Consider the following 27,485-nt stretch of genomic DNA (forward strand, 5'->3'; position numbering starts at 1 on the left):
TGAGGCTATGGAGGACTGGTAGGGAGTGAACTAAGAGAAGCCTTCTCTGAGGCTATGGAGGGCTTGGTAGGGAGTGAACTAAGGGAAGCCTTCCCTGAGGCTATGGAGGGCTGGGTAGGGAGTGAACTAAGGGAAGCCTTCCCTGAGGCTATGGAGGACTGGTAGGGAGTGAAATACGAGAAGCCTTCCCTGGGGCAATGGAGGGCTGGGTAGGGAGTGAACTAAGAGAAGCCTTCCCTCAGGCTATGGAGGGCTGGGTAGGGAGTGAACCAAGAGAAGCCTTCCCCGAGACTATGGAGGGCTTGGTAGGGAGTGAACTAAGAGAAGCCTTCCCCGAGGCTATGGAGGGCTGGGTAGGGAGTGAACTAAGAGAAGACTTCTCTGAGGCTATGGAGGGCTTGGTAGGGAGTGAACTAAGGGAAGCCTTCCCTGAGGCTATGGAGGGCTGGGTAGGGAGTGAACTAAGAGAAGGCTTCCCTGAGGCTATGGAGGGCTGGGTAGGGAGTGAACTAAGAGAAGCCTTCCCTGAGGCTATGGAGGGCTGGGTAGGGAGTGAACTAAGACAAGCCTTCCTGGAGGGTGTGTGTGTATTTGCATAGGCCTTCTTGCAGTGAGGTAACCTTTATTAGGCTTTTATTAAACTGTAGAGGATGTGGCGTTGTGGCCAAAGCTGTCTACTTTGGGAGTCGGAGACCTGGTTCCAGTCCCAGCGTCATCTCAACATCCTGTGATCCTGGGCAAATCACTTAAACTCCCAATGCCTTAAAGAAAAAATAAATTTGATCTTGCGTAGTGTAACTGTTGCTCATGTAAATCGCTCCAATGCCCTATGGCCGAGTTCATCTTATGTAAAACTATAGAAAAGCAATTAGAAAATAAAATGGAAATGTATTTGTTATAAGAATCATCAAGGGCCAGAACATGATAATTAGAAAGCACTCTTTATATAAAATATCCATTTTCATTTAAACATGAACATGGCTCTGTTTTCTGTCTTTTTTTAGTTTAACTATTAGACGCGTTTGAGTAAAGCAGCTTTAGAACATATTGAAAGTACGTTGACCATTTTCATACTGATCAAAGTGAAAAAAAAGAGACTTTCGAATTTGTCTTTATTTTTGCATCCTCCAGGATATTAAAATTCAGGCCATGACGGTAAAAAAACAGACAGGTGGCAGCTCTATCCAGATAAGGTTTTGTGGGCCTTGGTACACAAGTGTTTGCTTAAATATTGTTAAACTAAACCATGGGGTTACGATCAGGATGTTAGAAGGGCGCTGACACCCTGCACATTGTTCATAATATATTTATTCTGTAATTTATAGATTTGGGCCCCTGATGAAGGGACACATGTCCCGAAATGCATTGGGCATGGATGAGGAACAGAACACTTTGACTTGATTCTTGGAAAATTGAAAGTTTTGTGATGTGAACAGAGTAAAACATGTTAAAGTTTTTAGGGAGAAAGTGTATTTGTATATGTTGATTATGAAAATATTTGTTGTAAAAAATTGATGAAGATTTGTAAAGTGAATATTGTAGTTAAATTGTGAGCATTTGCTCTTTGCAACAGTGCACATTGGTCAAGTACCTGTACTTGATTAAAAATTGAGTTTTTTTATTGATATGCTAGACATCATGTCTACCACTGTTGTAGCACGCTAGGTAACAGGAGTAAGAATTATAGATTTAAAAGTAAAGTAGGAGTGCTCCACTTTCAAACATAGATTGTGGCCCTTGGGACATTTATTTCACCTCGCCCACCTGGCTAAAATGCAGTGCTTCTAGTGTTCACCAATCTTACTAATTCTATAGGCTTTAAAATGCTTAGGTCACCAAACATTTCTCTAAAAAAGAGGCCAAGGAAACTAACCAAATGATGTTTTTTGAAAGGGCACGACCCGCGAATGTGCGGGCCACCTTTTGGGGACTGCCAGGGCCTAATTGCAGTCCCAGTCCGAGCTTGTTGTCACTAACGCGCGACTCTGTCCTCTTACCTCGAGGGGCGGGGCGTATAATGCAACTAGGAAACCGCGTGCGTGGTCGCATCTCGGCCTTCAGCGTGCGTCAGCCCCACAGCAGCCTCAGCGCTCGCCCTGCCTGGGCAGAAAGCAGACACGGAGCAGGTGGCCGCGAGCTTTCGCACACAGAGTGGAAGGCGAACAACACATTAGAACGTTTCCTAGAAATGAATAAAAAAAAGCGCGGTTGAATTCCGACCCCCACATTTTCTATTTTCTTTACAATGCCCATCACAACCGGAAAGGAAACCGTTTCTTTAGCTGCAAAACAGGAAATCAGACCTCATGATGACATCGGCTTACCTGCGGCCAGCAATGGCTGGGCAAGCCACTGTGTGTAAACACGTGCCTGCTCTCTGCACTGACAGCTTGGTGAGGGTGTGATGGAAGTCATGTATCTCCTGACATGATGAGAGTGGGCAAGAAATGGCTGGACTCCGGTACCCCTAGGCCCACTTACTTATCTAAGGGCTGTCAGGAAGCTGCACTTGGATGCCCGAGGCCTCACGGGGATCTCTGAAACACTCTAGGTATGTTATTTCAACTGTGCAGACTGGATGCCACAACCTAACATCTGGCTGTGCTTCCGCAACTCATTCATGCACTCGCCATCAGCGTGGGCTCACTCCTTTCCTTGCACATGGCGCCGAGGCGCTCCACCTTCTCATGCACTCACTCGGCTGACCAGAGGAAGCAGAGACCCCAGAGCTCTCTACTCACCGACCCCAACGTTTGCAGATTCAGGGATTAGCACTATGGGAGCGCTCACGCCCCTTCTCTTCTGTTCCATGGTCCCCACCCCTCCCCTTTGCAAGCTTCCGAGCGCCCCCAGGAAGCCCCTTTGTCTCTGGGTTGGAGGCCACAAAGTTCTGGATGAAAGCTGCTGACTGCCCCGTTACCAGGGCGCCAGGAGTGCTTGGTTCTTGGACCATACAGTCTGGACCAAGCAGCGCAGTCTCCATGACAACAGGTGGTTCTGAGGGTGCAGTGTCTTTGATCCTGTTCTCTGTATGGGCCTGGTCTCCACTGCAGGCAATGAGGTCGGTTCTTAGGTATCGTGATGAAGCCACCTCCAAGGCTGCGTTGCCCCTGGGATGCACATGGTAGGTCCACCATGGTGTGTCCACCTCCAGAGGTGGCTTCCCATCGCTGTCGAGGTCCAGGGCTACAGTGCCAGGGATAATGGAATCACAGACTGAACCATGAGAAGATATTGTTCTTCATGTGTGGGTCCTTGAGCATCAGCGACAGAACTTGTGTGTGAAGAAACCCGGCTCGGACACAAGTGCACATAAAAAGAGGTAAGCAGACATTGTGAAGAAGCGCCCAAGACAACAACGCCAGCCCCACAGGTCACCACGTCTCTCCAGCAGTCATCAAAGGAACCCTGCTATGGTAACAGCAGGCCTTGCACATGCTTGATAACAGGTGAAGGAATACAACACATGGCTCCTCTTCTCCCCTTCTTCCTTCAGGTCTTGTGTGTCACCCACCTGCACCATACCTGAAGATGCTGACCCTGCTTCTCCTTGCAGGCCAATTCCTGGTCCTCAGACCCCAGGCTCTTTCTGCCAGTCTCAGCTAGGGTGATCAACCATCCGTAAATTTCATGGACCGTCCGTCATTTTGGTGTGATGTCCATTGTTCGTAATCATTCCTTTTATGAACGCCTTTTGGCCGTAATTTTGTTCCCCTGCGAGAAGCCCCACGAGATTAAAAGTTCTCAGGGGCCAGCTCGAACTTCTCTGTTGAACTCCAGAGGCTGCAGCAGCTAATCCCTGAGCTCTCACAGACTGTGGACAGGCCCTGCAGCAGCCCCTCCCTGAGCTCTCACAGACTGTGGACAGGCCCTGCAGCAGCCCTTCCCTGAGCTCTCACAGACTGTGGACAGGCCCTGCAGCAGCCCCTCCCTGAGCTCTCACAGACTGTGGACAGGCCCTGCAACAGCCCCTCCCTGAGCTCTCACAGACTGTGGGCAGGCCCTGCAGCAGCCTCTCCCGGAGCTCTCACAGACTGTGGGCAGGCCCTGCAGTAGCCCCCCCCTGAGCTCTCACAGACTGTGGACAGGCCCTGCAGCAGCCTTTCCCTGAGCTCTCACAGACTGTGGACAGGCCCTGCAGCAGCCCCTCCCTGAGCTCTCACAGACTGTGGACAGGCCCTGCAGCAGCCCCTCCCTGAGCTCTCACAGACTGTGGGCAGGCCCTGCAGCAGCCTCTCCCGGAGCTCTCACAGACTGTGGACAGGCCCATTGTCGTTCCGACTGAGGCTGATTATCCCCTTTCGAATGACAATGCGCCCGCCGTCTGCATTTAGCATATTATATGCCAGTGAGATCCTAGTTCCTGATTACAGAGGAGATTTCCCCAAACAGTGGTCTGTGGGGAACTTGCCCCTTTGTGTAATTTGTCAATGTTGCACACAGAGTGAGCAGGGCAAGAGCAGTGACGGGATAGAAGAGGCGACAGGAAAGGAGAGGTGACGGGGCAGAAGAGGTGACTAGGCAGGAGAAGTAAGGGGCAGGAGAGGTGACGGGGCAGAAGCGGTGACGGGGCAGGAGCAGTGATGGGACAACAGAGGTGACAGGAAAGGAGAGGTGATGGGGCAGGAGAGGTGACCGGACAGGAGAAGTGACAGGGCAGGAGAGAAGACAGGAAAGGAGAGGTGATGGGGCAGAAGAGGTGATCGGGCAGGAGAAGTAAGGGGCAGGAGAAGTGACAGGGCAGGAGAAGTGACAGGACAGGAGAGGTGATGGGGCAGGAGCAGTGACAGGACAGGAGAGGCGACAGGAAAGGAGAGGTATGGGGCAGGAGAGGTGACCATGCATCTGATGTGACCGGGCAGGAGAAGTGATGGGGCAGGAGCGGTGATTAGGCATGAGCAGGAGCGGTAACCTTGCAGGAGCAGTGAATGGACAAGAGCAGTATACGGATAGGAGCAGAGAACGGGGAGAAGTGATGGGAAAGGAGAAGTGATGGGGCAGGAGCAGTGATCGGGCATGAGCAGGAGTGCTGACCGGACAGGAGCAGTGAACGGGCAGGAGCAGTGAACGGGCCGGAGCTGTGATGGGGCAGGAGCAGTGACGGGGCAGAAGAAGTGACGGGACAGGGGAGGCGACAGGGAAGGAGAGGCGACAGGGATGGAGAGGTGATGGGGCAGGAGAGGTGACCAGGCAGGAGAATTGATAGGGCAGGAGAAGTGACAGGGCAGGAGAAGTGAAGGGGCAAGAGAGGTGATGGGGCAGGAGAGGTGACGGGGCAGGAGAAGTGATGAAGCAGGAGAAGTGACGGGGCAGGAGCTGTGATCAGGCAAGAGCAGGAGCGGTAACCGGGCAGGAGCAGTCGAACGGGGCAGTGGCAGTGAACGGGGCAGGAGCAGTGAACAGGCCAGGAGCAGTGAACGGGGCAGGAGAAGTGACAGAGCAGGAGAAGTGACGGGGCAGGAGAAGTGACGGGGCAGGAGAGGTGACGGGGATGGAGAGGCAATGGGGCAGGAGAGGTGAGTGGGCAGAAGAGGCAACAGGCAGGAGAGGTGACCAGGCAGGAGAAGTGATAGGGCAGGAGAAGTGACAGGGCAGGAGAAGTGAAGGGGCAAGAGAGGTGATGGGGCAGGAGAGGTGACGGGGCAGGAGAAGTGATGAAGCAGGAGAAGTGACGGGGCAGGAGCTGTGATCAGGCAAGAGCAGGAGCGGTAACCGGGCAGGAGCAGTCGAACGGGGCAGTAGCAGTGAACGGGGCAGGAGCAGTGAACAGGGCAGGAGCAGTGAACGGGGCAGGAGAAGTGACAGGGCAGGAGAAGTGACGGGGCAGGAGAAGTGACGGGGCAGGAGGAGTGACGGGGCAGGAGGAGTGACAGGGCAGGAGAGGCGACGGGGATGGAGAGGCAATGGGGCAGGAGAGGTGAGTGGGCAGGAGAGGCAACAGGCAGGAGAGGTGACCAGGCAGGAGAATTGACAGGGCAGGAGAGGTGATAGGGCAGGAGAAGTGATGGGGCAGGAGAGGTGACGGGCAGGAGCAGTGACGGGGCGGGAGTGGTGATGGGGCAGGAAAGGTGACAGGGCAGGAGCAGTGATTAGGCATGAGCAGGAGCAGCGACAGGGCAGGAGCGGTGAACGGACAGGAGCGGTGAATGGACAGGAGCGGTGAACGAACAGGGGCTGTGAACGGACAAGCGGGAAACATACAAGGAGCGGTGAACGGGGAAGGAGCGGTGAACGGGGAAGGAGTGGTGAACGTGGAAGGAGAAGTGACGGGGCAGCAGAAGTGACGGGGCAGCAGAAGTGATGGGGCAGGAGAAGTGACAAGGCAGAAGTGGTGATAGAGCAGGAGTACTGACTGGACAGGAGAAGTGAAAGGGCAGGAGCAATGAATGGGAAGGAGCGGTGACGGGGCAGGAGAAGTGATGGGGCAGGAGAAGTGATGGGGCAGGAGCAGTGATTAGGCATGAGCAGGAGCGGTGAACGGGTAGGAGCAGTGAACGGGCAGGAGCAGTGAACGGGCAGAAGCAGTGACGGGACAGGGGAAATGACAAGGAAGGAGCGGTGATGGGGTAGGAGAAGTGACCGGGCAGGAGAAAGTGACAGAGCAGGAGAAGTGACTTGTACTTATGTTCCTTACCTATTTATTTATACACTATTGCATGACATCCGCTGATGTGTCTGAAAAGCATACCTGTTGTCCCGAATTTTTGTCCTGAATTTTGAACTCCTGTCCTGAAATTTTGACCTCCTGTCCTGAATTGTTGTCCTGAATCTTGACCCTTTGTCCTGAATTGTTACACTCACCATCCTGAATTTGCGCCCATGCCAGTTGGCCACCCTAGTCTCAGCTATGTGTAGCACAGCCCTTGTACACCCCGCAGTGCCGAGAGCAGCAGGTCTGATGATCCTGGGTTCTGCATCGGAGCCAGCATAGCGGCATGGAGGAAGAAGACGGATGGGTGTCTGTGCCACTGTCATGCCTCACTATGGGCCACGTGAACAGTGGCAGCTCGGGCACTCACGCAGTGTCATCCCAATCTCTGAACCTGAGCAGTGGTTCATGACTCGGGCTCTCCCAGAAGGTCGCTGTTTGAGTTAGTGGTGGGGTCTGTCCCCCAAGCGCGGGCATAATTCCAACTCCATCCAACTGATTCGTTGATATTGGCAACTCACAGTCCAACTACAAGCCCTATCTGCCTCGTGTGCACAGGCATCACACAAAGCATTTATTTGAGGTGCCCATACCACAGACTCAGCACTCAGTCAAGACCAGGGCTTCAAGTTTGTTTGTTTAAACTTTATTTTGGCTTTATAGCCTTAAAAGCAAAAGTACAGAAAATAAATACCAGGCACATATATGCATAACCATAATCCAACAATTGATTAAATTTACCATGTAGCAGGGCGAATAAATCATTAAAATATAATCATACTTGAGCTTTATCGCAATTAAGATCATAAATACAATTATTAAATTAACTAAAATCCAGACACTAAAGTATTTTAAAATTAAGAGGATCAGTACATCTGAAATTCTGTACAGGTTAAGGTTAGACGGCAGTATATAACCTAACATTACAATTTATGACCAGACCATTTCCTGATAAGGTACACACTGAATAAAAATCTACTTGTACCAAATACCACAAGTTGCGAGGTATTATACTTAATTATGTGCTCTGCCTCTTTATAGGATCTAACCCCCATATTTTTACATAGAGGTTTGATCCAACGATCTCTCGGTTTTTTATAGGCCGGGCAGAAGAAGAGTAGATGGACATCATCTTCTGTGGAACATCTGCCATCAGTCCATCCTTTTTCTGGCACCCTTCCTAAAACTCTTGGACTACGTCTGAGACTTGTCCTATTGCGTGGGAACCTTTCTTACTGAGATCTTCCACAGGCTGCACCTCTGGATGTGTGTGAAGTACAGTAGAGGACAAGGAGCCTCCCAATGGTGAACGAAGAGGGTGTTTTCTTACCCCTCGAAGGTGAGCCAGTCCTTGGAGTTCACAGAGAGCTCCAAATGTCCATTACAACTGATTGTTGCTGAAAGTCTAGTTTGGCAATGTGGAATTTCTCTAAAGTAGGCAATTTTGGATTGGAAAAGTTATTTGGAGGTATTAATAATGAAGAAAAACCCTCATTTTAAATAGGACAGCAGACCTCTCATGGCCCCAAATTCTAAATGAGGTCCTCAGTAGGCCTCGGTGAAATTTGTGTTATGTGTTTGCCTGATTTTAATAATTGCACTTTATGCTTGTTACCTGAAGTTCCTGAAATTATGATATTACGCCACAGCATGTCATTCTGCGTCATTTGCGGTAAAAATGTATTGTGAATGGGCCATTCATGGTAAACATGCGTGCATGGACAGGAGCAACATAAACAGCAGAGCGTGAGCAATTGTTGCGCGTAGTGTTTTTGTATTTTTGCACTTATGTGTAGTGCTAAATACATCCTGGGATCCAAAATGGATGCAAGGATGCATTTTGTGCTGGAATTTGTCCTGTTGCGGGGATTCTGCTCATGCACAGAACTATGCGCAGGAAACCAGGACCTCAGTGAATTGTGGTGTACCAAAAAACTCACCTCAGTACCCAGAACCCCTATACGACTAGCAGCAGTGTCTCTTTCGTTCTCCGTATCATCTCGAAGCTACCAATGATTAGACAACCCAGAACAAGCGACTTAGAGTACTCTCAGGAATGGTGGGAATCAGAAACACCTTTTCGTTATTATTCTCATATCAGTCCACAACAAGAGTAATCAGAGACACGGAAAAGTTTAAAATGTTTATTTTTAACTACGTGCTCGAAGGTGCAGTACTTTGGCTAATATAAGCAGACAAATGATTAGAAATAAAACCATCAGCATTGTTATAATTCCATAGAAAATGAAGGGAGAAATCATATTAAAATGATAGTGGAAACAGGTCCTATAATACCTTGTGAACCACCCTCCCTTCGCTAGTAAGCTAGTTTTATAAACTAATAGAAGGTCTCTAGGCTTGAATGAGGAACCCCATACCTCAAAGATCAGCTTATGTGAATCACTTCACAGGATCAGCTCTGCTCTCTATGTCTGGAAAGGTTTTCTCCAAGTGCCTGAATCATGCATGCAAATGCAATATTAAAGGCACCAGCGTTTCAGATATTTGCAGCTGTGTGCTTGTTGTGTCTAGAGCGTGGGCCGATCAACCTGAATTCAACAGCACTGTGCCCATTTGACCTCGACGGCTTCTGCATACAGTGTCCAGACTAAGGTCGCTGTGCACGTCTAGAGATGTGAACAACAGACCGTTCTCATGTGAATAAAAAGCAAGCAAGCAGTTTTACTTGTAATAACAGCTACCTATAGTGTCGTGTGCAAAAGCAGCAAAGTGGCAAGATGGCGTTTAACTTCTAAAGCGCTTATGCTAACATAGCAATGTGTGCACATAAAACCCTGTCTTCACTACAGTCCTGTTATCAGAGGATTCACACCATATTGCCATCCTATTTATAGAGGTGTGTACTCACCTTGGGATTTATCTAGACATCATCTATGATTTCAGTTGTACCCTAGATAGGCGTGTTCTCATTTTTTCAGAAACTTGGCTAAGTGTATTCAGAAATTATATTTTGTGGTGAGCTGTAATGGGAGAATGGTTAACATGGAATGTGAATCTTATTCTTCAGCTCAGGCCTGCCATGTTCTTTTACTGTTTATGGGAAGATAAGAAAAATAAGAGGAAATAGGAAAATTGATTACTGAAGGTATGTCATAAGTAGCATTTTAAGTCAGTATGGGCTGTTCTGAGGGTCCAACTTCAAAAGGTGAAAGGAAAAACGTTCACATTTTCAGATTTTTGGGACAAGTGTTTTGGTATCTAACAGAGTCTAAGCAAGATGGGACCAGTAGGGGATGATTAAAAGTGACCTGAAATAGTGGAATTGGAAAAGACACAGGGAGTACGATCCTAAGGGATACATGATATGAGAAATAAAAGACAAACCAAGTCAAATCGACCATGTCTTATTTTCTGGCATGTTCAATGAGACATCAGACCTAAGAGAGGCTTGCAAACAGAATATTTTCACCTATCATGGATTCATTTAAGTGGGAAGCATGGCCTTAACCTATAGCTGGGGCTGCGAAAAACAGGCTGCCTTAACCTCTGCATCGCTAGCCCTGTTTTCTCTTTTCCCACCTTATCCTAGCACAGCTCAGGAAGTAGCAACCCTCTAGAGGGAATTCAACACTAGTAGGTTTGAAAGAGACTATAGAATCATGAGTGGACCAAGATGGAAGAATTGGGGTGTACTGCAGGGACTCGAGATAGGAGAATTAAACATGACCAGACATGGCAAATCTAATTGAGAACCAAGGTAGGAGAATTAAGGAAGATCAAATTTGGAAACCTCTCGGGTAGCAACTTGATAAGAGAAATAAAATGGGTCTGAGGTAGCCAAACCAAGGTGAACACCAGCTTAGAGACCTGGGATTGGTCTGTGAAGCAGAACGTCTTGAGGAGGCAAATGAAAGGGGAACTGAGATAAGAAGACTCAAGTAAGATCAGAAGTGGTAGAATTTAAAGAGACTGAAGATAACAGAAATGAAGAGGATGCTAACAACAGAATGTTAAGAACTAGAAATTAGATATTCCTAAGGACCCAAGAAAGGTCAAAAGAAAGGTCAACCAAGGGGACCCAAGACAGCTGAATCAAAATGAAGTGGTATTAGGAAGATTAAAAGGAAATGAGCTGCTGATTACGAAGACCTCAAAACAGGAACTTAAATGGGACCCGTGAGAGCAGAATCAGAAGGAACTCAAGACAAAATCATGATTGGCCCAAGAAAAGAGAATTAAAAGAATCCTGTCAAGCAGATTCATAAGCAAGAAGTGAGGGGAGAATTAAATGGTACCCAATAGCAGATATTAACAAAAATCCATCACAGTAGAATTAAGTGACAGTGGAATCAAAAGGGACTCAAGCTTGGATAATCTAAATGGAACCAGGTTAGAACCCAAGATAGGAAAATTGAGCGGAAACCATGAAGCAGATGGATATATAAGCAGCCACCAACAGGAGTGTTAATATGCCCGTGGCAGGCTGAATTAGGAAAATCAAGGCAGAGCAAAATCAGAAGCAACTCAATGTGAGAAACAAAAGAGCCTCAAGATCCAAAACAAAGGGGACTCAAAAGAAGAGAATCAATGAGGACGTCGGAAGCAGAATCGTAAGAGAGTTGAGGGAAACACATTGAAAATGGAACTGAAATAGGACACTTGAGAGGCCTAAAATAGCAGAAAGAAAAGAGACTGAAAATAGGATAGCTTAATTTGTAGTGATCTGCAATTGGATGATTAAGGGCAACACAGAATAACAGAACTATAAGGTACGCGATAGAAGAATCCTAAGGCATGTGAGATGGAATCAGAAAGGACACCGGGTACCAGAATACAAATCACCCCAAGTAGAAGACTCACAGAAGACCAGGAATATCCAAATCAGAGGGAACCGAGGTAGCCAAACTAGTAGGACCCATAATAGGACAGTAGGGAGAAGGGGGAGTAATTCCTTAGTTGAATCGAAAAGGACCCTTGATACCAATAATACCAGAATAAAACAGCCCTGAGAGGAGACATTTGAGGAAACCTAAAATAGTACAATCAAGGCGAGCCAAGATAGAATAATTACAGAAGATCCAGGAATATAGGATCATTCCTCCCATTGTCTTTGGGGAAGGTGGGGCCTTGTGAATTCTGAGAGACGGACCCATCTTTGAGATCGCAATTATTAAAAGAGTTTTAGTGTCTTTGTTAGTAACACAGACCAGTGTGTAAAAAGCTGCACTCTTCCTAAGACTGCTGAGAGCAGGTGCTTGACCAGCAAAGAACCTTTCTCAGGGTTGGCTCTTGGTTTGCGCTGGAATTAAGCCTCTCTGTGCTCTGTACTGCTTCAAGGAACCTCATTTTACCTGCTGTCTTTTTTTACCAAGGTTTCTCAAAATAGCTTTTGACTATCACTGATACTGTAATGGGGATTCCTACATCTGCAAGGTGTAGTTCTTCTAAGGCAGCCTGGTGAATGTTGAATCTGCCAGGTGAGTTGGCCAGTGGTTCAAGTTAGTCATGGGAGGCGTAGGACTGGGAGTAAAAAGAACAGACTATGGATAGAATGCTAAAGAAATCAAACATTCACCCCCACTCACAGATCTGAGTTAAATCCATTGTTTTTTTTCCATGCCATTCCAGTTTACACACAGCCATATGCAAATCACACATGACCCTGCTCCCCATGGGAACAGTCCAGCCCGAACTACCAGGCCAGGTCCTCCTTGGACCAGAAACCAGCATCCTGGGACCTTCTAATCCTGCATACTGAGTTTCTTTTAATATGTTGATCTTGCAACGTCTACATTCTTTACACTGTACTTTGCTGCACCATGGTGTCCTTTGGTATGCCGTTTCATACTCTGTTATTACAGAATACTGGAAGTGATAATTCCTTCTATTTAAGTTAGTACCTGGTTGCTGACATTGTTCAGCATTCTGTCCATCACTTGCTCTTTTTTCATTTGTCTCCCTATGTGAGATGGGTATACCCAGATGTGGGTCTTTTGCTCACTGCACCACTGGATTCAAGCAGGCCTGGCTGATGAAGGGTGTTACCCCAAACCTGTCCCAGGGTGCTTGTTTCCGGTCCAAGGAGAACTTAGCCTGGCAATTCTGGCTAGACCGTTCCCATGGAGAGCAGGGTCAAGACTGATTTACATATGGCTGGGTCCAAACTGGTGTGATGTGGCAAGCAAAATAACAATGGATTAAACCCAGAGCTGTGACTGGAAGTGAGTGTTTAAAAAGTTTCAACACTCCGGCCATCATTTTATTTTATGTTATAGGACTGGGAGTAATCAGCTTTTGTTGGATTAGGGCTGGACAGATGCAACTGCAGTTTTAGGATTCTGGAATGTCTATAGGTTTGCATACTCTGTTGATTGGCTGAGGTTACAGACACATGGCCATTCAAGTTAGAATTTGATACTTCATGTTTAATTATCAGCAGTACCACTTGTAAAAACCTTTTCCATTCATCTTCTAGGAATCATCCATGAAAACATTCATATTTGGACCAGCGGCCCCTTTAGATCCAGAAGCCCCCTCCAAATCAACTGTTTCTTGCCCAGGCCGAACGAACATGTTTCACAAGTGAACTGGGCAAGAAAAAGCATGAATAAGACCATCATAGCCGTCTTTAATCCAGGTTTTGGAACCTACATCAATCCAGAATACAGGGAAAAGCTTCAGGTTCACTTTAAGACCGACCGTAATGTTTCCATCACCCTCACGAGGACCGACGACCTGGAGAATGGGACCAGCTTCTGCTGCAAGTTTGTGACTTACCCTTCTGGAAGTCTTGAGGAGTGTCTGGAGATTGACTTCACCAAGCAAAGTATGGGCACTTATCTTCTTACGGCTGTCTTGTAGGTGGTAAAAGAGTAGTGGTGTCGATGCAGTGTGGTGGAATAGTAGCAAATCCGTGAATGGTTGAGTGAATTTTGGAAATATCTTGCATTTGTTTTTTGTTTTATGGGTGATGGTGGAGTGGTGATGGTCTAACTAAGGTGTGACAGTTCTGATCTTAGCTTGGTGTGCCCCCAGTGCTGTTGTAACTGTGTTCAGTGAATTTTGGAAATATTTTTCATTTGTGTTTTTTTTTATTCTTATGGGTCATGGTGGAGTAGTGATGGTCTTACCTGGCTGTGACAGTAGAATCGGTGCTGGTGGTAGCTTGGTGTGCCTCCTGTGCAGTGATGACTGTGTTGGCGTGTTTGACTATAATGCAAGTACTATAATGCAAGTATTACGTCTGTTTACATTAGTGGTAGGTGCATTCAGTGTGTGGTGGTTTTGACAATGGGGTTACTGGTGTTGATATATCAGAAATGGCTGCAACTACCTTATGATAATATTGTTGGTAAACGTAGCATAGATGATCACAAGCATACGAACAGATAAATACATTGTTAATTGATTTACAATTACACACATATGTAGCATCTTTGTGGATTACAAAATGTGACCCCCGTTGGCAAAGCCTTTAGGTCTGACCTAGTCAAGCATGTCGTTTTTTGCGAACACGTACAATAGAAATGAAAAGTAAAAATGTCAAATGTCACTGTCTAAAGGCAGCATGTATTTGCATTCTAACAAAAAAAGTAAAAACCTAACCATCACGGTGCTTGGCCCAGCAGCTGGGCTCACTAGTCCTGGCATCGAAGGACACTATTTTTTTAGCTGGATGGGCACCATTGAATGTGCAATGCAGCCAGTGGCTGTAGTAGGCTGACCCACTGCCTATGTTTGATGCTGTCAGTGGGAAATAAAAATGTGAATGGCACTTGAACAGACCAATGGATGAAGTTGGCGGACCAAACATCCTCTACATATGTATTTTCAATTTTGAATTTATGATTTTATTTCATTATATAAGGCTGTCAAAACAGCTAAGGCTGATTGTAGGACAGATCTTAAAACTGTTAGAGTAGATGAATAAATAACACAATTTTAAATTATACAAGTTGCCAAAAGTGAAACCGGAAATACGTCTGATTATTAAATGAGGACAGAGTGCAGTTCACATTTCTAAATGATCATTTGGCATCAGTTGCTGCCACCAGTGTTGTGCCTGGCATAGTCAAATCTTTGGGTGTGAGTACACAGGTTCCAGGCACAGCAACAGAATTCCTCCATGAACAGCTGTGTTGATAATGAAATTGATATTTTTGACAAATATGATTGTTTTGCTGATGTTGGAATTACCTATTTTAACATTAGTAACAGTAATGTAGACAACACATGTACTTCTTGTCGACAGTGCTGGTGGTTGTTTCAGTGGTAGAAACATTTGTGATAATATTGGCTGATGATGGCTCTTTTGATGAGGGGGTTGCAATTAATGTTGGGTGCACTGACAGTGGAGTTACTATTGCTAATTCTGTTGATATGTGTGTTGATACTTTTTGTTTTTCTAAGTGAGGCTCCCTCAGTGTGACAGGCAGACCCACAAGAGTCCTGTGCTCATTCTGCCTTGGGTCTCAGGCTACAACAAACTGATGTGGCCCAAAAGGCCCAAACCGGTCCGGCAATGCTTATCTGGATGGAGCATGGCCTGTCAGTGTGGACTGGACTGTCCCTGCAAGAGCAGGACCAAGACCGGAAATAATAGACTGAAATGTGGACTCAATAATTAATAGTGGCTGAAAATAATTCAATCATACTACCCATCACTTTTCTGTTTTTCTAAGTGAGACACCATGGGTGCAATGGGGATGCCCAGACATGAGCCCTGTGCTCACTGTTTCATTGGACTCAGGCTGTACATCACTAACAAGGCCCCAAAGGCAGGCATTAGTCTGGGATTGGTGATGTTCTTGTCTAGGGGGGATCTGGTGTGGCTTCCTGTTCCTGTTGGAGCAGACCAAGATTAATTTGCATGTGGCTGCTATAGCAACTTTTCTTTCACTTTCTGAACATTATTTTTGCTGTCTTTAGGACTCTGTACCAGTAAATTGTGCCTAAAGTGCACATATAGCCGGGAGAGTAAACTGTTGTATGTGGTTTGCAGTGTGCATTTATACCACCCATATATATGACAAAAATATGTCTTCCACTGTGTTCTAGTTGGCGTGCAGTTTAAATGCATTGGAGAGACACACAGCAATGAAAAATGCCCTTGCCATGTAGGAAAACCCTATTTCATCTATCCATAAGACACCCCTAAGGTATGCCTTATAATATCACAGGGCAGGGTGATAACATGTATCAAGCATTGGCAATGCCAATAGGTCTCTCCTTTGTGACCTTTTGGCTTTGCCAATGATTGTTAGACATGGTGTACAGTATCTCTAATGCTGTGAAGCATGGCAAAAAAAAAGATTTGTTTACGCAGTCCCCCGTGTCATTATGCAAGCGCAAACCAGCTCTGTCCACACACCACACCTCTGGTAGGTAATCAAATACCTTATACACCCCCTTTTACCCTCTGCCACCCTTCTGGTACCTTCTACTGCGCCTTCACTAAGGTATCTGACCTTGATTTGCCTGCACACCTCCCCTCTCCCTCCTCGATTCCTTCCCTTCTCTCATCCACCCCCTCCATTCGCCTCTCCCCTTGCCTACCCTGCTTGTCCTACCTGGGTTGTCATTGAGATAAGCACTACATGGACCACATCCACTCTGCCCCCAACCTTACCCGCCCCTCCAGCCGACTGACTCGTTCGGCTTCATTACTCTTGCTGCGGCTACTTCTGTGACACTCAAACCACTCTCCATCCTCAACCTGAATGCAAACGGTCTGACAAACTATGTCTAACGGAAGACGGTCTTGACCTACTTAACTTCTAAGCATGCTGATATAGCCCTCCTTCAAGAGACACATCTCACCCCCACGGAAAGCAACGAGCTAAAAATGAACTGGGTGGGCTAAGTCATCTGCAGCTGTTGCAGCCCCCTCCCCATCCCTCCCGCTGGTCAAAACCTTTCCTTTGACGTCAGCCCCAAGACATGCGGGGTAGCCATTCTGATACACAAATCTCTCCAGTGCACAGTTGCAGGGACCTGGTTGAATGACGTGTGGCGGTACGTCTTTGCAAAGCTCTGGATCAGTACCCCTGTAGTGTGTGTTGGATCCGTCTATGTCCCTAACTGGAATAAAGCCGGATTCTTACACATCTGATTTGGATCCTGCCGAACTCCACACACAGCACGTAGTTTTGGGAGGTGATTGAAACGGATCACCTGACACGATCATCGAACGCATGGGTTCCCTTGACACACACAACAATAGAGACAGAGCACTCCTCCAGGACATCCTAGGTGACCAAGGGTTGCTAGATATATGGTGGCTTTTATCCCCATCGGAAATGGAATTGCCTTTTTCTTAGCACTTCATGGCACACAATCACGACTCAACTACTTCCTCATCTCTCACCCTTTCACACCATTGGCCCTAGACTGTACTATCCTGGAAGGCTCCATCTATGATCATGCCCGTGTTAGTCTAACGGTAAACTAGAATATTAGCAAACCCCTGAGAAAACCGTGGCACCTCAATATTACCCGTTATATGCTGCTACATGAAAAGATGCAGCTAAAGGCACACAGGACCTCCTACCTCCAAAATAACAAGGGCTCAGTTCGCTCGGCCCACATTATATGGGTGCAGCTGAGGCCACATTGTGGGGCCCATGATGAGAGATGATGAGAGATGCAGCATTGGCCAATAAAAAGCGGACACAGCAGCAAGAACTCCCTAGAACAAGCGATTATGGCACACATGCGACTGTATACAAAAAGGCCAACAGCTGAACAGCATAGGTTTTTAGAAAATGTCAAAACGCATGTAAACAACCTGTACATGTCTAAAGTCTTACACATGCTGTATAAGCTCAAGCCTCACCACTATGAGGCTTGACTCACGGTTGCTCTTCTTACTAGCGATGGAACCCCTAACAATGGCCATCCAACTCTACCCCCCGATTATGGGCATTGATACCCCCTTTGGCCACACTAAAATACTGCTCTATGGGGATGACCCTCACCAACCTAGAGAGGTCCCTCCAGGCACTGATGTCCCTCATAACAGCCTTCTCTGCCATCGTTATAGAATCAACTGGGATAAAAGTGAAGCGTTGCCCATGTCGTCGCGTATCAGCACCAAAATGGCTATCGAGGAGTACCCGTTTTAATGGAAAACCGAGCGCCTTTAATATCTGGTGATCCTGGTAAACTGCGAGCTTGAGAGGATGGTGGCTGACAATCTAGAACCACGGATCGCTAAAACCACATTGCACTATACGAAATGGGATCAACTCAACCTCATCCTCTTGGGCAAGGTCCTAGTGGTCAAAATGGTAGTGGCCCCAAACCCTTCATGTATGTTCTCGGTATGCTACCCTTGTTGGCAAGAACGTCAGTGCATCGCTCCATAGACAAAGATATCAAAAATGTCATCTGTGGGTCTATGAAGTTCAGACTGAAAATCTCTAAGTTGATAACCAATAGAAGCATAGCAGACGTTTGGGCTTACCGTGTGCCGAACACTATTACACGACACTACCCCACTTGCAACTGTCCCACATTTGGACCAGGACCAACGACGTTCCTTTCTGTGTTCACTTGGGACGACCCATAGTGCACAACGGAGGAGGCTTGCCATTGCTTTATAGATTTGCATCCCAGACAGCATCAACGACAAACCTTATCATACAACTCACCCTTCGTGCCGGGATTTCTGCTCATGAGTTGCTAGGTTCACACACATACACCCCTATGGGATAACAAGGCTATATGGTTGGGAGGAGCCCACATTAACTGAGATGCGTGGAAAATGTCCGGGATTCATAACACCCACCTCCGCTCGGCCAGGGACCCGAAAACTCTTGCCGCCCTTGGAGGTGAAAACCACCTCCCCGCGGTGCAAGAGCGGCACTGCTTACATCTGAGGCACTGCCTCCACAGCGTGTTGGGGACCAAACTCTGGGACGTACAAAATTCACCAGTCATACATATCTGCAACATTGGTCACTACACAAAAGGCTCCTATCCGTTTTTTAATACATACACTACAAACCTCTCTCTTCCCAGAATCCCAGCTGCGGATCAGATGGCAGCAACGAGTATGAAAGGACTATATGGCACAAGAATGGGGGGGGGGCAGCGAGGGCCCTCAAAAGGGAAAAACGCAAGACTAGGATGAAGTTTTGTCTCTTCAAAACAATACACGGTTGGTACTCAACCCTTCACACACTAGCTAACACTGGCTTTCCCCATCACTCGAACTGTTGGCAGTGCCCGAGGGGCCTGCAGCACCATTCACACACTGCCCCAAGATACGATCTTTTTGGTCCAATGTCCGCCATACACCCACTTCTGTAATGGTCTTACCATCCCCATGCCTATGCATCTCCTCTTACACAATACTGATGACTTGAACTGGAGTCTCTGGCCGCACACGATGACTGCTGAGGACGGCTGTAAATACAGATAACATATGCAGCGTCAGACACCTTGGATCCCCGCATCTACCCTCACACGGTGAATGGCTCATCGAGACGCATAAAGTGGCCTGATATGAACAACTCATTTACAAACTACAGGATGGAATGGACACATTTCAGGCAATAGGCCCCCCATTCCTAGACCTGAGCGTGCCCACCCTTTGAGCTCAGCATCTGCCTTCCACCCACGGGGTGACCCGGACACCGCAGTCCTCTAATGTACAGACACAATTTCTGTCAGACTGTTGAGTACAAATCGGCAACCCCAGGCACGACCTGACAGGTGTAGCCGTGCCTTTCCCTGTTATTGTGGTCACCGGTGCAATTGCTGCACCCCCTCCCCCCCATTCCCTTTTCCTGCTTTTATGAAAGTGGGTGGAGTAACTCAGTAATCAAAGGCCTTCTTCCCCAACATCTGACATCCATACCACCTTCTGGAGGTCACCTTCCCCAGCTCCTATCCGCCCCATCACGAACATCCCCCGCCTCACCGTCCACCCCCCTATTGTTAGAAGAGTCGCTTCCAGATGCATTATTCTCCTCAGCGTTCCCTTGGTTGCCTGCTAGTGGGCTAGCAGCGTCTCCGCATCTGTCTCAGTTTACACATCTGCGCATCCATCTCTGGGTACGCTTCTCCCAAGGTTAGTGAGATACATCCCAGACCACTCGAGATAGGGCTGATGAAGGATGAGATCAAACCCCCTCCCCCAATAGAGTCTACGGGTGCATCTAGCACCTGCTTATGTATGCCTTCACTTATGTTGTAGTGACCCACGTGTGCAGAGACACAATGATGTACACTCTGCTTGATTTTGTTTGTTGCTCTCCTCTGGGGTGTTCCTAATGGTTATTGCTGTGTAGCCCTTCTTGTTCTGGGGCATATTCCTTACCGGTTTGCATTACTTTACTTTGTGTAATTGTGTGATTGGTATTATATCAACATTGCAATGCAGTCTATACCTAATAACAACTTACATAAAAAAAGAACATTTCAAGCGGACGGAAGAGCGAAAGCAACGAAGATGGTAAAGCAACACGAGAAAGACAGCAGGGGACCCCCAAGCAACAAGGGGAGGGGAGAGATACAGGAACAACATGAGGGAGAGCAGGTGGGCACAGAAGCCACACGGTAGGGCAGGAGTGCAGGTGCAACACGGCGAAGTACACAGTTGAGTGCCACAGGGGTGGGGTGTGGATAAACACACAGAGGCAGGCTGCCACCTTAGTGGGGAAAAGAAGAACATGAGGAAAACAGCTCAAAAATACATGAGCTCTTGTCGAATGCTTACACAAAAAGATAAATGCAGTCCCGTACATCGAGCCCAGACACCAGGCAAACACATACACGGTAAAGAGGCAATGCTCCAGGGGAAGGACAAACACAAGGTCGAGAAGCTGAGCCACAAATAAGAAGCAGGCAAATAAGAGTGACAAGGAAAGCCAACCAATGGTAAGAAATGGGGGGGCTCCAAACCCCTGTGTGTTAATGGTAAGCCACAATATGCCTCTCAACAGACAGTAGGCTCAATCTAAAAACAGGCCACACTGTATTTTGGTTTGGTGTTCCCTTATAGTGAAATTAAAGCCAAATGCAATTTCACTCTGTATGCCTTGCTGGCACTTTCCCGAAGTAAGCCTAGATGGGGTTAAAATTATTAACATTTTAAATCCCTATTCTCACTTAGGAAAAGGCTAAAAAATGCTTCAAAGTTATTTCCGGCTTATTTTTATAAACCCGATTTAATGGAGAAATCAGCTTATTGAGAACTCAAGCAGATAAGAAACTTTTTAAAAATCTACTTTAAGCTGCCTGAGCCAGAACTTGCTTAAAACCAGTTCTGCCAATCATCACCCTTCATGAGCTATAATACAAACCCTTAGCTGGGGGAGTTAATGGCTCTATCACTGAGGACAATGCCCTGCCTCCATGCACTAAAAGGGCTAATAGTTGTTAATTGGAGCCCACATAGCAAGGATTAGCTATCCTGGAGTGCACAAGAACAGTTGTCAGAACAAAGGGTAGCTTTGGCACTACCTCTTTTGCCTTAGAGATGCCAAGGAGGCTTCCTCTATGTATTCCCAGGATCCTCCCATACATCAAGACTCCAGTCACCATAGGAGCAAAAAATAATTTTACCATGGATGTGAGCTCATCTGACTTGGAGGGGTGACTTAGGAGCTTTCTGGTAGTATCTTGGTTTCACCATCTTGAAACAGGGGCTTTCGGATAATTTTACAGTATGGACAACAAGAGGAACTGCTGCAAAAGGAGATGAGGGACTAAGAGAAAATAATTAGGATTGTGTGGTAGAATGTTTCCAATTACTTTGCTAGTGCACAGGATATAGCTGGCATCTCAAACAACACTTGAACTGGGAAGACTCCATCTGAAGAAGAAGGTCATTCTGGACGTAATGTGTGGCTTCTAATTCCTGTCTCCTTCTGAAAGTAAAGGGCTCATCTAAGGATTCAAGCACTCTTAACTCCTGCTGGCACCTAGGTACTGGAACAGCTCTACAAAGGTCAAGTGGTTGGCCCCTTGTTACCTGCTTCACGGACACAAAAAGCAGACAAACTCCAGACCCCAAGAACACCAAGCTGACCACTGAGGACTGGCTGGAGAGAGATCTGGTGCCTAGAATCCTGCCTTGAGAAGCTAGAGGGTGCAGGAGTGATTGGAAGGAAATTTCCCAGAACTTTGCAAAAATTTGGGACTTCGCTTGACTGAATTTAAGTAACATACCTTCCTTTCAACCAATGCAGAGTAAAAATAAACTAACATTGAAACTGTTGTGAAAGGTGTGGCTAGTCCCAAACTAACCTTGATTGGTCAAAAATGAATAAATCGTACTGTATCTGACTTCCATTCTATTGTGATCAGCCTGAAATCACCCCTATGTCCCAGTCAACTGTGAAGAATGACTTGATTGTCGCTTTTTTGTCCTAAACTTTAAAAAATCATACTTCTGATTCCCTTTAACCTATTTTGATGACATTTGATGTCTTTTTACTCAATAAATGTTCCTCTTTGTTTCTTGATTGGTTTGGGAATTTTAATGTCTTGTGTTCTCTATTTTGAAATTCTTGGTGTTGCTTGAACTTAGCATGCACTTCTCTGGGGATTGCCTGCTGATTGTGCCATAGCTAATGAGGTAGTCTCCAAGAACTGTGTTTGACCTATCCAGAGAGAGTTTATGAGTTTAGTAGGGGTATCCGCTCCGAAAATTATTAACCCTACTTCTGACTGCTGGTCATTGTCTAGAGTGGCATAGTGGGCACAAAGATGATGGCATGGCCTGGCCTGAATAATTACTACTGACGTAGAATAATCCAAGCATTCCACTCAGCTCCTTTTTCTTTTTTCTGGTTGTTTTGATGGTGGCATCTGTAATCTTGACCCTTATGATGATTGTGTTGATAATGGAGTTACTTATGTTGGCAGTACTTCTGAATGTATTGACAGTGAATTTTGAAAGTTGGTAAAATAGCTGACTTTGTGATAGCAATGTTGATTGATGAGCAAGTCTTGTTGACTTGGATGTTACTGTTTTTAAAATTGATGACAAGTCTGTTGATTTCAGAGTTATTATTGGTAAGATTGGTGATGTGTGTTTCAATGGTGGAGTTACAAGTGCGTACATTGACCATGGTTCCGTTGATCGTCTGGTTACTCATGTTGGCAATGATGATATTTATGTTGATGGCGGGTTTTCTATTGTTACGTTTGACTATATTTGTGTTCTGTTGTGTTGAAGGTGGAAATTGGTGATAGGTGTGTTGCTGGTATCATTCTTGTATGTGCTGATGCCCAGCCCATGTTACAAGTGGCAACAACTGTGTTAACAATGCTCATCAAATTGTCGATTGTGGAGTTACTTTTGTTGACAATTTTTCATTTCATTTTATTGATATTGAAGTTAACTTCCTGAAAAGGTAAAATACAAATACTCAGAATATTTTTCAAATTCTTGATGACCTGAAATACTGAAAGTGATGCCTGTTCCTTTGACTGATGAGATACACCGGGCTACATACGAGGGAACCCATCCTCAAAACAGAATGCAGCCTTTCAACACTTGCCTGGCAGTCTGTCACCATATGGCTTGAAACGACTGCCAAGTCCTCACCAAATATATGTTATAAGTAGTGACCCTTAGCTACATCAGGGTCCATGGTGGTTGTCCATTGACCTGATCTGCAGGCCACACTCTTGGGCAATTCTCTCTAAAAAATAAGAGTACCCCACCTTAACAGATGTATTTGTAAAAAAATTCGGGTCAGAGAAGTCCTTGTCATCCTCTCAGCTGGTTGCTTAACCCTGGAAGAACTTCAACATTCCATCACAACACAAAATGCAAGTAATCTGAGGTAGTCCACCCAGCCAAGCATAGTTTAGGCTCTGCATTCATGCGCCTCATGCATAGGCTTATCCTGTCATCTCTCTAACCCAACATACAGTATACACGCATTCCCCACATACTCAGCCAGCCAAACTAAACTAATTCACTTATTGAAGCATTGCATGATGTTCCTTCACTCATAAACTGCACTGTAATAAACGCACACTGAAGGGATGGTCCAGGGATGGTGATAATCGCTCACTCTTTGGTTATCTCAGATAGGTGGTGCAGTCCTAGCCAAGACAGGTGGCTAATGGTAGGAGGTCTTGTGGGAGGGCTTGGCAGTGGGCCTAAGCTGATGTGCCTGTATTAGGAAGACCATTTTTTCAGATAGGTGGCTAGCATGTCAGAAGAATTGATTTTTTATTTTAGGTTTTCACATTGTTGATGGCTTTGGTGCTGTGGGGCAGACATTTGGACTAACAACGTTACTTTGATTGTTGACAATGTGCTAGTGATTGAGAATGTTAATAGGCAGTCAGTGAGAGGTCTGAGAGTTTTGAGGTTGCTACATATTTTTGTGCTGGGTTGTATGCAGTATGTTATTCTGTTTGGAGCAGGTCTCAGGAGTTGACAGTGAAATTGCAGGTGTCTTATCTTGTTTGCCGTGATGGAGATTCTGTGCTTTGGCACTGGGAACAGAGGTGTGCAAGATGGAGATACTGGCAGAACTGTGGCAAATAGACGGGTGAAAGTGATGCTGCTAATTAAGAATTCATTGACACCCTCAACTAGGTGATGGTTTGATGTTATGGCTGCAAGGGCCAGTAGATGGCGAATGAAGTGCATGTAGAAAGGCATCAGGAAGATCTAGTGACATTTATAAAGTCCTTAAGTAACAAGGGCTTGTTGCCAGTGCCCATATCTGGTCAGCTGACGAATGTAGCTTCCTATGGGAAGTTGTTCTGAGGCTACGAGCTAACGACGGGTGAGATGACTTTTGGAAGGATTTGCCTGGGAATTTCAAAGCAAGATCAGAGTAAAAAAGGGCAGTTGTTGCAACGTGTATTAGGTAGGCTGTCCTATTTTCAGTGTATAGATTTTTTTTTGTAGATTTCAGTGGTGTTTCCTCATTGTTTTCCAAACCTTATGAAATCAGTGCTTACCAGCTGTCTAACCCCCAAAATAGATAAAACTGTGTTTTTACAATGTCTACTAAATGTGTTGTTTTTTGCAGTGATTGCTATAAAGTGTATATATTTACTTAAAAGGATAAGTAATGCAGTGTATGCAATGTCTTCCCAGTGGCTGTGTGTGCAATGGACTTTTGTTAAACTGTTTTAAACATGGAAAGTCCGTGTATTGCACTCATATATGATTACCCCCTCTCACATTTCATTACCTCTCACACCGTATCAGGATTCTGACTAGTTTATAGGTCTAATAATGTAAAAAAAGTAAGAGTATGCTAGAAATGTTTTTTCTGGTTGGCTAGGGTTTGTACCTAAACAAGGCAGAATCCTAGTTTGTAGTTCTGCAGGTGTTTATATGTTTGCACTGATGAGGGCTGTTTTCCTTTTGGTAGGGATTTTTATCAGTTATTATCTGTTTAAGCCTAAAACAGGATAGCCTAATAGTAGGTGCCTTGGCTAGGGTGTGTTTTGGTGCAGTGGAAAAGGGGTTGTTTGTGTTAGTTATGTCTTGGTTTGTCTTTGGGGCATTAAGGGTTTCAGAGTTGTTGTGGGTAAAATAAAAGTTAATTTGAAGAATTCCAGACTTTCTGGTGTTTTATCTGTGATGATGTTCAGCAGTGGTGAAGCTTCAAACACTGAGGCACATGAGGGCATGGTGGTGCCACCTCCAATGCTTGAACACACGGGGCTAATGGTGACAGACAGATGCTGTCTCCAAAGGAGTGTCATACAACCATATGTCGCTTGAATAGAATAGTAGTGTATTTTTTGCTCCCCCAAGTGCAACACATCACACTGCATGGAAAAGTAGGGCTTCACTCAGCAAAATCAAGATGGATGCCCAGCCCCTCAAGACTACAAAAAGGAAACGAATCCTTGACTAATACCTACACAATATTTTCTCTGTAGTCTACTCACAAAGCTCTCTCATTTTCTCCAGCGTGCATCAGTTTTCTTACCTTGGTTGCCTGCCTTACTTGTTTCCTGCCCCTGTCTCTTTCAGCTCCCTCTCTTCATTCCAGCTTCTGCCTGTCCCTTTTCTGATTGTGCGTCCTTCCTGTTTTCTTGTTATTTTTGGCAGCCCTTTGAGTGTCCTCATTGCCTACTCTGATTCCTCATGTCTGGTTCTGTTCATGTGTCACAGCCAACATCTTCCATAGTCTATGGATCATCAAATCGGATCTTCCTGGAATTCCAACCCTTATGGAAGTGGTGATCTTTGGAAGGAAAGCCTCTGCTTGAAACTCCACCTAGAGGCCATCTGACCTAGGCCCTACACCTACCCCCACGACCCACAGAAACCTGGGAATCATCCTGGACATGACAGCCCAAGTAAATGCAGTGACTTCCAACTGCTTCCACACCCTGAGGATGTGGCGAAAGATCTTCAAATGGCTGCCAGACAATACATGGAAAAAACTGTCACTCAGGCCCTGATTTCCAGCAAGCTTGACTACAGCAACCCACTGTAGGTCAGAATAACCAAATAGCTCTTTCACAGGCTCCCAATCATCCAATATGCTGCAGCAAGGCTCATTCTCAACCTACTTAGCTGCTCCCATATCACCTCAGAGCTCAAAGAAGTCCACTGGCTACCCATGCACAAAGGCATCCAGTTCAAACTCACACACATATACAAAGCATTACACTACACCTGCCCAGCCTACCTCAACAGCAGCATACACTTCCAGCAACCCCCAGGCACCTCCACTCAGCCAGATTCTCACTGGCACACGTACCCTGCATCTGCAAAGCCACAGCTGCAAGTCACGCCTTCTCCTACATCTCCTCTAGGACTTAGAAATGATCTCCCACACCACATCAGAGCCTGCTCATCGCTTCTGAAATTCCACAAGAAGTTGAAGACCTGGATCTTTGAATAACATCTCTACGGAGACAGTTGCCTAAACATCCTGCGAAGCGCCTGGATACCCTCACATGTGATTAACGAGCTATACAAATATGCATAACATATGTACTATCCATCCAAACTCTAAAGGTTTCTCAGAGAGTGAAGTCAAGTCATTCTAACCTTCAAGAATATAGTACTTAGCCAAATTCTGGAAGTTTCTCCGACTGAAATGAAGGCATTAATCCCATGACTGTTTCAGGCAATACTCAGCTAAAGACATCGTGCCATCTCCTATTTCCTTGTGGAGGTGTTCCGTGTCCTTTAGTGAAGATTGTACTCTCACCTTAAATTCCTGCCAGTTGGTCATTTGAGGAAGGATGTTATGGACAAGGGAGAGGTGATGGAGGTTTGGATTGAAGACTAATCATAGAGGCAGGGGAAAAAATTAAAAACTGAGCTATTAATCTGTGACAGATAATCGCGAGGTGCACAGTAAAAAGGTTCTGTGGATAAGGCAAGACTGAACGCCCATAGGGTTTGAGTCATTTGGTGTGTGCTTGAGGATGAAGGCTTAGTTGACTGTAGTAGTCCTAAAGACAAATCAAAACTCAATTGTATCCTGCAAATCTGATATAGAAGGTGGAGTACTTGGCTCTTCACCCCCATTTGATGTAACTGCGTTCCTGTTAGAATGTATTAGGGTGATTCTGGCTTGTCCTTTGACTGAGGTCATCTTCTGGGCAGAGGGGATCAGTCTACAAGATATTTTACTTATTGGATGGAAGAGGGTTCATGTGGTCTTCCTCTCTACATCTTGCTAATGCTAGAGCAGGGTTCTCCAAAGACGGTCCTGGAGGGCTGGATCCATGCCAGATTTTTAAGATAACTACATTCAGCTATAGGGGGATATGCTAAATATCTGGCATGGATCCAGCCCTCCAGGACCCACTTTGGTGAACCCTGTGCTAGAGCAATACCTTTTGAGTAACCCGCTCCTGGCATATTGGGTACTTTACTCTGTCTTTCATTTAGGGGCTATTTCCCTCACTGGTGAGG

General features: G+C 46.1%; 1 protein-coding gene across 1 annotated transcript in view; it reads left to right on the forward strand.

Annotated features, from left to right (window-relative positions):
• PVRIG (PVR related immunoglobulin domain containing) overlaps positions 1–27,485 on the forward strand; it is a 63,427-nt gene that overhangs the window by 13,318 nt on the left and 22,624 nt on the right. The window contains exon 2 of the mRNA XM_085636788.1: positions 13,086–13,436. Coding sequence (XP_085492914.1) covers positions 13,086–13,436 — 351 coding nt within the window. The remainder of the gene's footprint in view (positions 1–13,085; positions 13,437–27,485) is intronic.

The sequence above is a fragment of the Triturus cristatus genome, chromosome 12 (genome assembly GCF_964204655.1).
Source record: "Triturus cristatus chromosome 12, aTriCri1.1, whole genome shotgun sequence".
In the NCBI taxonomy this organism is placed as follows: Eukaryota; Metazoa; Chordata; class Amphibia; order Caudata; family Salamandridae; genus Triturus; species Triturus cristatus.